Raw genomic sequence first — 14,382 nt, forward strand, 5'->3', positions numbered from 1 at the left:
AAAGAGCTGGCCTTTTTGTAGCTGCTGTTCATTAAACCACCTTCTGTACCTGGTGCTTGAGTTTCACATCCGTTCTCATTCCATTCTTATGAAATTATGTTATGCACATTCCCTTATTATTATTTCTAACAGCGGCCAAAGAGAGAAATGAAATGCTTAATAATATGAGGACAGTTAATTCATGATTGGACTTAATCTTTTTATATAGAATATTGTGCTACTGGTGCGTTAGCAAAGATTTTTCTAGTTGAAAATTGCTTATCTTATATAAAAGAGTTATATATCATATATTTTCAAAGGAAGGAAAGTTCAGATGATAAAGGTCTGAAATATTTACTGTAGTATAATTTCACATTGTATTTATGATTTTTAAATAAAAGTTACATTGAGTGTTGTAACTTGGTTATGGAAAATTTCATTTATACACAAAGGTAGGATGTGATGAATTTTTGTTCACCTCTCTTTGACCGTGATTGACATATGATCTATCTTGCTTTATGTTTGTATTCCTCTACATCTCCCCTCCTACTCCTGTAAGAAAATGTTAGATATTATTTAATGTGTCTTTCTACTTACTGTGACAACCAGAATAACCCCTATATTTCCAAAACATTGCCTTGATGATAATGTTAATTGTCTCTTGAGACCCATTTCTGGAGGGCATTGTGGTATGATGGGATTCTTTGAATTTCTTTACCCACCCTGAGATTTTTTGACTTCAACAGTGGAGTAAAACCTAAGTGTACAGGTGATTTTAGTGAAAGTGTGAGAAACTTATCTAGCATAGAGTAAGTAAACTTTTCTTATCTTGGTTTGGCCAGAAAGTTTTTTCTGGCTTTTCTGCAAGATACTATGGAAAAACTCAAATGAACTTTTTGGGTAGTCCAATAGTATGACACAGTCTTCTGTTGTATGTTTCTGCATTTTACTCTCCTCCCTGGGAAGCCTTTCTTGAGGTTTTCTTGGCTTCTTCCTAATTATATTTTACGAAAACTTTCTCTATCCTTTGTACTTCCTCTGTACTTTGTGGTTTACTTGACTGCTCGCCTTCAGGGAGGAATTTTTACTTTCTGTTTCTGCATGATGTGTGTGTTCTTGTGTTCAGTTGCTCAGTCGTGTCTGACTCTGTGGCCCTGTTGATTGTAGCCTGCCAGGCTCCTCTGTCGATGCGATTTCCCAGCAAGAATACTGGAGTGGGTTGCCATTTTCTTCTCCAGGGGATCTTTGCGGACCACGACTCGAACCCACATCTCCTGCATTGGCAGGTGTACTTTTTACCACTGAGCTACAGGGCAAGCCTGTATCTGCATGATACTGCTTATTAATAGATGTTGAATGAAAGAGGTGGGGCATAAAGTCAGTATAGTAGGCCAATAATCAGGCCAATAATAAGAGGTTGGCTTTCTCTATATTGAACTAGAAAGGAGCAGAATTTGAGATGGAAATCTGAAGAAAGGAATATTGTAAACTTGGTAAGAGCTATGTGTAACTTGAACTACATTTAGTACCATTGATGTAAAATTGAACAGGGCTATGACAAAGAAGTGGATTATTAAGCCTTGAATATAGGATTTATGCATCTGTAATAAAACGTTTGCATTAGAGATGAGTGAAATGGTAATACTCATTTCCCACTAAGATCAAGATAACGGACACGGAAAGGATATGTCTTCATATTGTTTGAGTTACTGTAGTATCTGTATTGGGGGCTTTTTGAAGTACTTCTAGAAACTAGACTAGATGATGCTATGTAAACATCTATAATATATATTTATTTTGTTCTTACTTAGTTCAAGGAGGAAATCTCTAAACGTTTCAAATCACATACCGACCAACTTGTGTTGATATTTGCTGGAAAAATTTTAAAAGATCAAGATACTTTGAGTCAGCATGGAATTCACGATGGACTTACTGTTCACCTTGTCATCAAAACACAAAACAGGTAAGTTTTTAGAAACATTTTAGCTGTACACCATGAATAAATGTTTATATTTCCCTTTTAAAAGTAACCAGTCTTGGCTTTAAATGATTTGCTGTCATTAATGTGTAAGTAGATTAAAATTGATTTATTTGCTGCTGTTGATAACCAGATGTTTTAAAGAAAGCCAATATGATTCAGTAATGCTAATGCTTACACATTTGATATTTTAGAATGTTCATCATCATCATTATATTACTTGATTTACAGAACAAGCAAATTAATGTTTCGAGCTGTGTTTTTTTGTCTCAGATTTTTGGACAAAGATTAGAAGTGTGACTCATTTTCTTTGCAAACCACAAATTAGTAACCATATTTCATTAAATCCAAGGCACTATTCAGTTCTTAAGAGATACTTTTATTTGTGTACCAATAAGAAAAAATATCACCCATTAAATTGGTATATTTTCTTTTCATTTAGAACTATTTTCTACTTAGTGAAAGAGCTCCTAGAGCTTCCTTAGACTTATTTGGATATGGTATTTTATCATCATTCAGATTAAGTGAGATTCAGAACTCTTAACTGGTATCAGATGGAAAGGGTTTCTAGTAAACTCTCATTTTTTTTTAATATTAAGTAGTAATTAGTTATTATTTGTATTGATTTTGCAGCATTCTTTGGTCAAGTCTCTTTTTTTACTTTCAACATTTTTCGTTCTGAGTAAAACTGCTCCCCAGTCCTTAAGAACTTAGGAGATAGGTTAAAAATTGCTTATATAGTCAGACTTTGTGATTGTGATCAGTCATTAATTCTTTTCTGTGAGGTGATCTATCTCCCTCTCTTACACAGTCAGTCAGTATAATTGAAATGTTTATGACATTTTTTATGTTTATGAATGTTATGAAATATTTATGACAAGTACTTGAGGGGCAGTTGAAGTATAGTTTGGATTTCATAGGATTTTGCTATATGTTCATGTTCCTTGTGCTTAATTATCTCAGCATATTTACTTAACGATAATTTGAGTTGGTTTAAAAACTTTATTTGTACCTATTGGAATTTCAGAGCTCCTTTTGAAAATAATTCGCTCCAATGTTTATATTATGGTGTAAATTATATTTCCTAGGCCTCAGGATCATTCAACTCAACAAACGAATGCCAGTGGAACCAGTGCTACTACATCATCGGCTCCTAGTAGTAACTCCACATCTGGTTCTGCCACTAGCACCCCTTTTGGTTTAGGTAAATATCTTTAGTCATTTTTCGTAAGGATAAAAATAAACAAATTTCCTTTTTCCCAGGATAGTTTTAAATAAGATGACAGTTAAACATTAAGTCACTTTATCAATGACAAAAACTTCTTTAGCTTATTTCTATAATTGTAGTTATTAAGGGGATATTTGGGGATACAGATGTGCTTTCTTAGGTTACATTTATATGTAATAAGTGATCAGTAAGTGGCACATTTCTTTTTAATAATGAAAGAGATGTACTGTATGTGTACCCGATTTGACCACCACATAATTGACTCTGGAAAAGATTAGCTAGTTGTTGATCATAAGCTAACCCCTTGAACACAATCTTCTCCTTTGTAAAATGAAAGGCTTAGATTGCATTAGTGATTTTCTAAATGTCCTAAACTCACACAGAAAGGCCTGAGTGCAAGCCCGGTGGTTAAGGATCTTCTGCATCAGCTAAAACTACTTTTCTTATATTAGTTTTTACACTGAGGTTCTTAGGAAGGTTTAGTTGGAGAATAGAGTGATCTGAAGCTAACAGAAGTTGAACTAGATAGATAAATGGCTTAGTGCGTCTTTCAGTTCCTAAGTTGTATGACAGGTATAATAGCTTGAAATGACATTTTAACTCATTATTGGCCGGGGGACTTTTGGCAGAAACTAACACCTGTGACCAGCAATTTTTATTTCAGCTAGCCAAAAATTAGTTCTGTTATTTTACTAATACTTTGCAGTTTATTGCATTTAGTAGTTAAACCTGACACACCTGTGAAGTCTTTTCCAGCACCGTGAGTTTTATTTTCACTTTCTGTGTCAGAATCAGTCACTAAAGTTTTCTCTTTGTTGGTCTAATATTCACAGCATCTGAATCAGAACTGTATTCTAAAGAACTGTCATCTTCTGAGACAGTAGCATGTATATCACTTGGATATTCAGAGAAAGTATCTGCATAAAATTCACCTATTAATTCTTCACTCAGAATTTCACCATGTGTCACTGTTAAAAACTTTGCAATAATAAGTGTGAGTTTATAGTATACACGAGCTTGGAACAAAAGCCTGACAGAGCAAATGTGAATAATGACATCGTAAGCTGTGTAATGAATCCTTATACAGTTTTCATGTGTCGAGGCTCATATTTTCTTTCACTTCCAGGAAAAGTTTTTTAGTAATTTATTGATAGCTCTACTGTGCCAGTTATGTTGGAAACAACATTTAGGGCATGGCATTGATTCACATTCTCTCTCTCTCTTTAACGTTTGATTTAAACACATCTTGGGCTAAATGTTTCTCTTTTGGTTGAGGCAGATGAGTTTTAGATTGAAAATTGATTAACATGACTAATCTAGCAAGATCAGGATGAAATTATTTAGTGTATTATTGAGGTAAATCTCCTCCCTCAATTTTTTTTTTAAATATTATTTATTTGGCTGTGCTGGGTCTTAGATATGGCATGTAAACTGTTAGTTGGGGCATGTGGGATCTAGTTCCCTGACCAGGGAGTGAACCTGGGCTCCCTGCATTGGAAGCATGGAGTTTTATAACCACTGGACCACTAGGGAAGTCCCTCTTCTCTCATTTTATAGGCAAAGAAATTAAAGCCCATAGAAGCTTTTAGTTAATTTGTCCCTTTGCTGCTTATTTCATTCCCATCCCCTCCTATCTTAGTTACTTTTCTCCATCAGTTATTCTGTTTACCCTGTATATTTGGCTTTTTTTTTTCACTGTGTGTTTTCATTAAGGTCTGTCCTATGTTTAAACGGAGAAGGCAAAGGCACCCCACTTCAGTACTCTTGCCTGGAAAATCCAATGGACGGAGGAGCCTGGTAGGCTGCAGTCCATGGGGTTGCTAAGAGTCGGACACGACTGAGCAACTTCACTTTCAAGTTTCACTTTCATGTACTGGAGAAAGAAATGGCAACCCACTCCAGTTGTTGTTGCCTGGAGAATCCCAGAGACAGGGAGCCTGGTGGGCTGCCGTCTGTGGGGTCACACAGAGTCAGACACGACTGAAGCGAATTAGCAGCAGCAGCATGTTTAAAAGCAACAGAATCCCACTACCACCTTTCTTTTTCTTTCTCAGCTATTTTTGGAAAAGATATATTCTGTTTTCTGTCTGTATTTCTCTTTCACTTAAGTTTGCTGTGCTCTATTTCTTGCCCCCATCACTTTCCTTGATAGTCACCATTGACCTCTTAGCTTGCCAAATTTAATGGACACTTTTTTAGATTTTTAGACACTTAGATCAAAAGAAAGTGTTTTAAAATCTAAATTGCTGTCTTCTAATACTTACCAGTCTTTCCTTGAAATTTTTTTTCTTTAATTCCTGATATGCTTTTTCCCTGGTTAATTTTCTAACTAGTTTTTTTCTCTCTCATTTGTGGGTCTCTTCTTCCTATTCCTTTTATTAGTATTGTTCTGCCGAGTTCTGCCTTCTTTCTTCTGTTCTTTTATTCTGTTTTCCCCACTGACATTATCCTAACTGTAAATTGTTGACTCTCGAATCTTTACCTAAACCCACATCAATTCTGAACTCCATGCCTTGTATTCAGCTCTCTTTGATATTACCTGATGTTACTCTTAAGTACTTTAGCCTGTATGTTCCTTCTTAGAAAACAAAGAAGAACAAAACAAATAAATTCATCATCTTGTCTCAGACTACTACCTCTGCAGCCAAGTCTCTTGGTCCATAAAATCTTTTCTCTCCCACCCCATGTAATGATTCTGTTCTGTTGCTACTGCCTTGATGTAGCTCCTCAACTTTTAAAAATGTTTATTATTCTATGTCATTTCCACACTGTTATTAAAAATATCTTAAGTGACTGTCTTGCATTTAAAATATTTCAAGATTTTGTGATGTAGCCTCTCCATTTTAATTTAACGTTTTGCACAAGTTACACTGGTTAGGATAGGCTGTCCTGTGGTAACGTGTCTGCTTAGTTGCTCAGTCGTATCTGACTCTTTGTGACCCCTTGGACTGTAGCCCACCAGGCTCCTTTGTCCATGGGGATTCTCCAGGCAGGAATTCTGGAGTGGGTTGCCTTTTTCTTCATGACTTTTTTTTTTTAACTGAAGTATAGTTGATTTTACTGTCTGCTGTGCAGCAGAGTGACTCAGTTATACACATTATACGCTTTAAGAATATCCTTTTGCATTATAGTTTTCCTCACGATGTTTAATGTAGTTTCTCCTGCTGTGCGTTAGGGCCTTGTTTACCCATTCTAAATGTAATCGTTTGCTCACGCTTCGTGTGTTTCCCTGGTCAGTGAGGCCTGCATCTGCATAGTCCTCGGGGACTCAAACTAATGCAATTCTACTATCTTGTAGTTGCACCATTTGGAATATGGCAGAAGATAGAGCTAAAGTGTTTTAAACTGGACCTTGTATTCTAAACTTGGGCCAGAAGTGACACATACCATTTCTTACAGTCCTTTGGCCTTAACTAGTCACGTGGCAGTTTGTTCAACTGCCAAAAGAAAAGAAGACTGCACATGAGATGTTTGGTGAGCACTGGTGTCTGCTCTTTTGGTCATACTGAATTTTTTGTGGTTTAAGAATGCATCAGTATCTTTGAGAATGCATTTATATCTGTGCTTTTGTAGCTAATGTCTGTTGTGCCTAGTATTAAATTGTCCTCCCAGCTCTCCCTACTTCTTGCCCACTTACTCATTTTCCAAATTCATTAAATGTCATTTTGTGGAAAAGTAGCCATTTTGCTTTTAATATATTACCTATTAATATATTAAGGTACTATTAATATATTATCATGATATTCTGTGACAGTCTCTGTTGAAATACTTATTCTGCATTTATTTTGGCTTTCCCACCAGATTAAGTTCTGAGGGTATGCTTGTCTTTTCTTGTCACCTTATACCCAACATATAACACAGTTCTCAGTAAGTGAGAGATGAATGCTTTTGGTTGGCTATATACAAAGTTTTACAATAAACAGTCACCCTCCTGAATCTGTTAGGTTTCTCCATGATTTAATACTTTCAGAGAGACATCTGTTTCCATGATGGGCAGCAGCTCTGTTCCAACCAGTCATTGGTGAATTCTACTTGTTAAACTAGTCACTAGTCTTCTGGAAAGAGATTATTAGAAGTATAGTCTTCTGTATATTTTTCATTTCTTCTTTTAGTGGGCATAGTCTGGGATTTTTTTTCTTTCTGATACCAGCCAGTTCTCCAACACTGCCTGGGTGGGTATCCAGTAGTTCAGTTCTGACACTAATACCTGGAGTTAGATCCCACAAGTTAAAGGACTTGGTCCCCTGTGACTGCCCTTACTTCACGTACCAGTCCAGTCCCAGGCTACCTGTACTTCTGACTGACAGGCTGTAAATTGGGGGTTCCCACAACCCCTTATCAGGTTTGATGACTTACTCAGATGACTCACTGAACTCAGGAAAACACTTCACTTAAATTTACCAGTTTTTTGTAAAGGATAGACCTCAGAAATAGATAAGTGGAAGAGGGGGAGAATCGTAGGGCAAGGTATGGGTGTGGGGGGGTGGGGGAAGAGTACAGAGCTTCTGTGCCCTCTCTGGGCATGTCACCCTCATACGATGTAAATGTATTCACCAATCCAGAAGTTTGTGAATCTCATTGCACAAGAGTTTCACAGAATTTCATCTCTAGATCCTCTTCTAGCCCTGGAAATTGGTGAATGGGCTGAACATTCCAACTCTCAAAAAATCACATGATCTTTCTGGCGACCACCACATTCTGAGGCTGTCTGGGGGCCCCATCCTAAGTAATACCATTAACATAAATGAGGTATGATCTAAAGGGACTTGTTACCGATAACAAAAGACATTCCCTTCTGTCAGGAAATCGTGAGTGTTTTAAGAGCTCTGTGCCTGGAACCAGATGTAACAAACAACCAAATAATGTTTTTGTATTATACTGTGCCTAGGAAATACATGTTTATTTGGTTTTATTATTTAAATATCAGAGTGAACACATTTATTACTAGTCTCAATTACAGAAATTAGACATATACTTAAGAAAGTAATAGGAAATCTATTTTTGCTTTAAGCTGAATGGTTTTCTGTTAATAGGCTATTGATTCAGTTAATATTTTTGCTTCATCTTCATATTTTAGCACAGTCATATTAATGATAAAATTTCATTTGTGTTTTTTCCCTTTATCTTCTTAGGTGGCCTTGGAGGACTTGCAGGTCTGAGTAGCTTGGGTTTGAATACTACCAACTTCTCTGAATTACAGAGCCAGATGCAGCGGCAACTTATGTCCAATCCTGAAATGATGGTCCAGATCATGGAGAATCCCTTTGTCCAGAGCATGCTTTCAAATCCTGACCTGATGAGGCAGTTAATTATGGCCAATCCACAGATGCAACAGTTGATACAGAGAAATCCAGAAATTAGTCATATGCTAAATAATCCAGATATTATGAGACAAGTATGTAAATAGTTTCATTTAGTTAAGAAATTATATACTTATTTTTCTTATTTTCTGTATTTAAAGAGCTTGCCAAATACATAAGCTAAAAAAAATAAACCCTAATCCTTGTTCAGGAAAATACAACAAAGCACTAATTTGAACTATGTGAACTTTGAATTTTGTGCTGTATTTTAAAGGTTTTTTTTAATAAATAGTTGTTTTGCAGATCTAAGGAACAAAGAGTCCAATTCAAGAGATGGACATTCCCGCAGAGCACAGTGTTTCTCTCTTGATGTTATTTGAATGTTAGCTTGCTTTTTGAGGTGATTTTCAGCAGGAACTATTCACAATAATTTTCTTTTTTTTAAAAAAATATTTTTTTTTAACACCAAAAATATTTTGGAGTAAAGTCGATTTACAGTATTGTGGTAGTTTCAGGTGAAGAGCAGAAGGACTCAGCCATACATATGCACATATCCATTCTCCCCAATTCACAGTAGTTTTCTGATTTAAGTATTGAAGATTGTTAATTCAGAGAATTAGAGAATTAGCTATGACAGTTAATCTCAGCATCTTTTTCCTCCCTCTGGAAATCTTTTTCTTAGACTTTGGAGCTTGCTAGGAATCCAGCAATGATGCAGGAAATGATGAGAAACCAGGACCGAGCCTTGAGCAACCTGGAGAGCATCCCAGGGGGATACAACGCTTTGCGGCGCATGTACACGGATATTCAGGAGCCCATGCTGAGCGCCGCCCAAGAGCAGGTAACACCACTGCGCTGTGCTTCAGGGCAGGGCTCCTGTTCCAACACAGATAGATCTGTGATTGAGCGTTGTGTTTGTATGCAGAGTACAGTTTTCATTAACAAAGATTTCTGTGTCTGTTATTTAAGACAAAAAGTTACTCTTTATGATTTTTTTATCTTTCATTACAGTTTGGTGGTAACCCATTTGCTTCGTTAGTGAGCAATACGTCGTCAGGTGAAGGTAGTCAGCCTTCCCGTACAGAAAATAGAGATCCATTACCCAATCCCTGGGCCCCGCAGGCTTCTCAGAGTTCATCCGCTTCCGGTGGCACCGCCAGCGCAGTGGGGGGCACCAGCGGTGGTGCTGCCAGTGGGACTGCTGGGCAGAGCTCTGCGCCAAATCTGGGACCTGGAGTAGGAGGTACGCTCGTGCCAGCCGGCGCCTTTTCTCTTGTCACCCTGTGTGCCTCTGTGTGTGTGCGAGGAACAGCTTCTGTGAACTACTGGTTTCATGTTGTGCTTTTTTTTTTTTTCTTAAGGATGCTTTAAACATGTAATGATTAGTATTAACTTGTGTGCATTGTAGTTCAAGAGGTATACCAAAGATTTCCAGAGGCAGTTTTGTGGTTTTGTCTTCTCATAAGATGGCTCGGGAGAAGTGGATTGTCTTCTCCTTTCAACAGCTTAGGGAAGCTGAAGTGTAGGAGCAACACAGTTAGCTGTGTGCTTAATCAGTGGGGCACGTTTTCCTTGGCTTTAGTGCAGTTTTGTGTTCTTCTGTAGGACTCAGTGGGTATCCACTCCTGCCAGCAGGGCTAAACTTAGCCAAATCAGAGCACCTGCTGGCTTTGTTTTAAAAGTCAGCTTTCTAAGCCTTAACCTCAGACCTGTGGATCAGAATCTGCCATAGTGGAGTTTGAGGTGTGTGTGTGTAAAGATGCTAGAGATTCTGATGTATGAGCAGGTTAGGAATTTACTTTCGGTCATTTTTCTGTAGATTAGATTCAATAAGTGGCTATCCTTTTCAATTATTCAGATCTTTACATGCTAAGCATTTGGTCCAAAATCAGTAGCTAGAATGATTATTTTAGTCTTAATTACTTACCATTTAAAGGAGAAGAAATGAAAGCATGAGGCCACTTCCCTCAGGTGAGAGTAATTGGGTATATTTTAAAAGATCACTGTATTTTGGCAGTGAAACTGGAAAGAAGAGATACAGAATATAGGAATATTTTAGTATTCCTATATAAGTATATAAGTATTCCTTATTGAGTATAAGGAATTTTAAAAAATTCTTTACTGAGAGGCAATAATCAGAATGGGCACAGAAGAATATATTCTTTTGTAGAATACAGTGAGTATAATGAGATTTTTGTATAAAATACAAAGTGAAAGTCACACAGTCGTGTCTGGCTATTTGTGATCCCATCAGCTGTAACTTGCCTGACCCTTCTGTTCATGGAATTCTCCAGGCAGGAGTGCTGGAGTGGGTTGCCATTTCCTCCTCAGAGGATCTTCCCGACCCAGGGATCAAACCTGGGTCCCCTGCATTGTAGACAGATTCTTTACCAAATGAGCCACTAGGTAGCCCTAGAATACAAAATAGTTTTGTAAAAATTTAAATAATGCCATTAAAAAAAATTGAGGTACTATTGACATAAAACATTATATTAGCATCAGGTGTAAAGTGAAGTGATACAGTATTTGTATTGCAAAATGATTGCTGTGATAAGCCTTGGTTAGTTCAGTCACTCAGTTGTGTCCGACTCTTTGTGATCCCATGGACTGCAGTACACCAGGCTTCCCTCTCTATCACTAGTTCCTGAAGCCTGTTCAAACTCATCCAGTCGGTGATGCCATCCAGCCATCTTATCCTCTGTTGTCCCCTTCTCCTGCCTTCAATCTTTCCCAGCATCAGGGTCTTTTCCAGTGAGTCAGTTCTATGCATCAGGTGGCCAAAGTATTGGAGTTTCAGCTTTGGCATCAGTCCTTCCGATGAATATTCAGGACTGATTTCCTTTAGGATGGACTGGATGGATCTCCTTGCAGTCCAAGGGACTCTCAAGAGTCTTCTCCAACACCCCACAGTTCAAAAGCATCAATTCTTTGGCACTCAGCTTTCTTTATATTTCAATTCTCACATCCATACATGACTGCTGGAAAAACCATAGCTTTGACTAGATGGACCTTTGTTGGCAAAGTAATGTCTCTGCTTTTTAACATGCTGTCTAGATTGGTCATAGCTTTTCTTCCAAGGAGCAAGTGTCTTTTAATTTCATGGCTGCAATCACCATCTGCAGTGATTTTGGAGCTCCCCAAAATAAAGTCTGTCACTGTTTCCATTATTTCCCCATCTATATGCCATGAAGTGTTGGGACCAGTTGCCATGATCTTAGTTTTCTGAATGTTGAGTTTTAAGCCAACTTTTTCACTCTCCTCTTTCACTTTCATCAAGAGGCTCTTTAGTTCTTCTTCACTTTCTGCCATAAGGGTGGTGTCATCTGTGTGTCTGAGGTTATTGATATTCCTCCCAGCAATCTTGATTCCAGCTTGTGCTTCATCTAGCCTGGCATTTTGCATAATATACTCTGCATATAGGTTAAGTAAGCAGGGTGACAGTATACCGCCTTGATGTTCTCCTTTGTCTAGCTCTAACTGTTGCTTCGTGGCCTGCATACAGGTCATGTCTAAACATCCAAAGTTTAAGTCTAAAAATCCAAATAAACCATATTTAAAACAAGGAAAATACTATCCTATTCTGATTTTATCAAATGCTTATTTGATTTTTACCGATAAACTTTTGAGAGAGATGCTTCATTCACATTTTAGAGGTCTAAGAGCAGAGACAAAGGTTTAATAAGGTTTCCCAGCTGATAGACAAATTATTTTTAATTGTAGCATGGTGTCTATAGTAACAACTTTGTCTTACAAACAAAATGGTCTTGTAACTTTTTACTCAGCTTTTTAATTTAATGGCTTGATATGCTATTTAAGATTTCATGTTAATATTTCCATCAAAGCAAAACAAGAAACAGAATAATGATTGTACCCAGATGGCCTAACATTGTTAGCATATTTTTATACTATTAGGACCTTTACTCAACTGTTTGAAGTTAAGCACACATATACCTGAAAGGTGAAATTCTTTACTCTTCTTTTGCCCTGTAAGCACTCATTCTGGAAACTGAGGAAATTGTTGAGCAAGGGTCAGCAAAAATTTTTTTTTTTTTTTTAGCAAATTTTTCTTGCAAAGGGATAATAATACTTTAGGCTTTGCAGGCCAAGAGCCAAAAGAACAAAATCAAGACTATTTTATTAAGAAGGGAAGAGAATTCCTGATGATCCGAGTGATTACAACTTGCTTTCACTGTACAGGGCACGAGTTTGATCCCTGGTCAGAAAACTAGCCATGCAGCTTGACCAAAAAAAAAAAAAAAAGAATATTATATTAGAAGACCAATCTCAACAAGTTCTTTTATTGATGGAATTAAAAATATAATAATTGGGTATAATATTATTTTTGTTGTTCGGTTGCCCAGTCATGTCTGAGTCTTTGAAACTCCATGGACTACAGCATACCAAGCTTCCCTGTCCTTCACCAACTCCTGGGGTTTGCTCAAACTCTTGTCCATTGAGTCAGTTATGGATTATATTGTTTTACACATTCCCTAATGGTAGGAATGGAATTCTTTTTAGGGATGACATTTTGCTTAAAGTTCACAGTGTTTCCTTTCATCAGTTGCAAATCATTTGTAAATGTTCATCTATTAATACTAATAAGTAATGAGATTTTACTTTTTTCATTTTAATTATGTATTGATTCCAAAAATAGGACTATAGCGTATTCATTAGTTGGGAAGCATTTGTAGGATTCTGTCAGGGTCTTCTTGGTGTTTTAACATGTCATTGCAGATTAATCAATTCCAATTGAAGATTAAGTCATAGTGCCTCAGTTATACAGTGAAATGAATTTTAAAGTATGGAGATTTCTTTGTACTTGCACTAAGGTCCAAAAAATGCTGCTGGAACAATAATGTGAGTTCAAAACTATATTTACGGCAAATCTGTGAAAAGAGATCTTGTTGCTTGTTTTAACTTGACAACACAAGAATGTATAAAGCAGCTTGACATTGTGATTCAAACAGTTTCACTTGTCAGAATGCACATCACAGTATGGGTTTGACATGTAAATGTTGTTTTGTCTTCTAATTTAGGGAATTCATTGAGAAACATTGCCAGGTTCTAGCAAAAGATAATTTCCAAAGTCATTTAGTGTTTGATAATGGTGATTGTGTGGTTCAGAAGAATTTCAGTCTTAGCTCTGAGCGTTAAAAAAAAAAATTGCAATAAAATTGTATCTTTTTAAAAACAAGACTAAGAAGCTACTACTCTTAAGCCATCAAACTGCCATGTGCTTGGGCAAATCAGGGTATTTCTGACAAAAGTTCATGAAATTGACTATAGCTAAGTTCACAAGAGTGAAATGAAATTTATTATTGATAACTTTTATCAGTTGAGTAATGTTAAAGTTCAAAATATTTTCCAGAGTACCTGCTGATGAATCGGTGGATCAGCTATCGTCTAAATACCTTATATTTTTATAAGCAGTATGTCTTTGTCCAACTAATCCTTTTAATACTTTACATGTGTTCTTTATCATCACGAGATGTAGCACATCTTAGCAGATTCTACTTCTCTATTGTACCAAATGAATGTTCTCTTAACTTTGAAAATAGTTTTGCTTGTTGTTATTTCATGCAGACTGTTGATAGAAGCTAATTTTAGTTAACTTCCATCTTGACATTGTTGCCTCAAACAAGGACTGAGCAGTATCAGTAACATTTATCTATTCATTAGGGACCAAGGAACACTACTCAAAATAATTCGTGTTTTTAAATTATCAGTTAACAGCTCAATGTCCCTAACTTTTGAGAAGTTGTTCTCCTTGAAAGGCGAGTAGCCTCAAACAAGTTTATTTTCCCAGCACACATTTCCCTGCGTGCTGCAGTCAAGATTTAAATAACCATACTAATTAATCATAACTAGGATGCTGCTTTCCTTGCTTGGCTAACAAA

At 36.8% G+C, this 14,382-nt stretch overlaps 1 protein-coding gene across 2 annotated transcripts in view; it reads left to right on the plus strand.

The window, feature by feature from the left end:
* The window catches only part of UBQLN1 (ubiquilin 1), a 54,717-nt gene that overhangs the window by 30,232 nt on the left and 10,103 nt on the right, over positions 1–14,382 (plus strand). For both annotated transcript variants that reach the window (XM_043870681.1, XM_043870682.1), the window contains exons 2-6: positions 1,791–1,942; positions 3,046–3,161; positions 8,318–8,580; positions 9,168–9,326; positions 9,497–9,728. In XM_043870681.1, the coding sequence (XP_043726616.1) occupies positions 1,791–1,942; positions 3,046–3,161; positions 8,318–8,580; positions 9,168–9,326; positions 9,497–9,728 (922 nt within the window). The remainder of the gene's footprint in view (positions 1–1,790; positions 1,943–3,045; positions 3,162–8,317; positions 8,581–9,167; positions 9,327–9,496; positions 9,729–14,382) is intronic.

The sequence above is a fragment of the Cervus elaphus genome, chromosome 16, assembly GCF_910594005.1.
Source record: "Cervus elaphus chromosome 16, mCerEla1.1, whole genome shotgun sequence".
NCBI classification, from domain to species: domain Eukaryota; kingdom Metazoa; phylum Chordata; class Mammalia; order Artiodactyla; family Cervidae; genus Cervus; species Cervus elaphus.